Source organism: Pterocles gutturalis, unplaced genomic scaffold (genome assembly GCF_000699245.1).
Source record: "Pterocles gutturalis isolate BGI_N339 unplaced genomic scaffold, ASM69924v1 scaffold11051, whole genome shotgun sequence".
Taxonomy (NCBI): domain Eukaryota; kingdom Metazoa; phylum Chordata; class Aves; order Pterocliformes; family Pteroclidae; genus Pterocles; species Pterocles gutturalis.
In genome coordinates, this window is record NW_010097841.1 from 21863 (window position 1) to 23097 (window position 1235).

The following is a 1235-nucleotide window of genomic DNA, read 5'->3' on the forward strand; positions in this document are numbered from 1 at the left end:
GGAAGGAGAAAGGAGTTTCAAAGTGCTTTGATATTGCTTGAACCGAAATGAGCTTTACGAAACACCCTTTTACTGGAAAGATGTTTGAACTCTAGTTAAGGGGGATTTAGGAGGAATGGAGAAACGATTCCAACAGTTACTACTGGGAATGCAATATCGGGTCCCCTACAATGCTTACTTAGGCTAATGGAGGTCCTGTCATTCAGCTCCCATTGCGCTGGGATACAGGGTAAACATTCCCTGGTGACCCTCTGCGTGCAGGTCCCCTCTTCAGGACATCATTAAAAGCATACATGCACTTGCCTGACATCAATTGTCAGGCTGGCTCTCAGGGTTCAGATATCCCGACAGAAAGCAGGAGAACAAGCCCAGTGGAGACCCGGCTCTGCGGCTGCGGGCTTTAAAGAGGCTGAAAATCGTTTGGTTGCGGGTGTATAAGAAGAGACAAAAGTGCTCAGCAGGTAAGAGCGGAGGGTTTTGCCAAGAAGGAACTGTCCTTGATCGCTGTGACAGGATTGACTCGCTGGGGACTCCTCTCTCGGGAACATCCACGCGTCCCCGTGGGGGCTGCTTGTCTCCTCTCATCAACATCACGGCGAAAAAAATTACAGCAGCTCTTTCTAGTCCTGCTAATCCTGTTATCCGGGGGGTTATAAATATTAACGCCGCTGGGGCTGGGGATGGGGGGACCAGATTAAGCCCTCTCTGAAGTAAGATGTCAGCCAGCCTCTTTCCAGCCCACCAGGGCCCGGGGCTGCTGGAGGAGCTTCACGGCGGAGCCCCGCAAGTGCCCTGCCCGGAGGGGCTGATGGGCGCCTCGGTGCTGGATTTCGTGGCCGATTTCTCGCTGGGCGCCCCTCAGGCCCCTCCCCGGACCGGGCCGAGGCTGGGGCCCTGTGAAGTCAGCTCCGCGCCTGCCTTCGGGGACAGAATCCTGGGAGGGGATGGCCCGGGGACTGCCCCTGGCTGCCTTCGGAGATGGCGATCCTGAAGATGAGGAGGAGGAGGATGAAGACGAGAGGATGAGGAGCGCTTCCCTCCTGGACAGACCCAGGAGAAAGCGAGTTATCACCTATGCCCAGCGCCAGGCTGCCAACATACGGGAGAGGAAGAGGATGTTCAACCTCAACGAGGCGTTTGATCAGCTGAGGAAGAAGGTGCCCACCTTCGCCTACGAGAAAAGGCTTTCCCGGATAGAAACATTGCGCCTGGCCATCGTGTACATCTCCTTCATG

At 55.6% G+C, this 1235-nt stretch overlaps 1 protein-coding gene across 1 annotated transcript; it reads left to right on the top strand.

The window, feature by feature from the left end:
* Positions 1–715: 715 nt before the first annotated feature.
* Positions 716–1229, top strand: LOC104471380 (fer3-like protein; the record flags this gene model as incomplete). The annotated part of the gene is given in 2 exon segments (XM_010086711.1): positions 716–936; positions 938–1229. Coding segments are annotated over 2 exon segments (513 nt in total), but the record flags the coding sequence as incomplete, so codon positions are not given.
* Between the last annotated feature and the right edge of the window lie 6 nt (positions 1230–1235).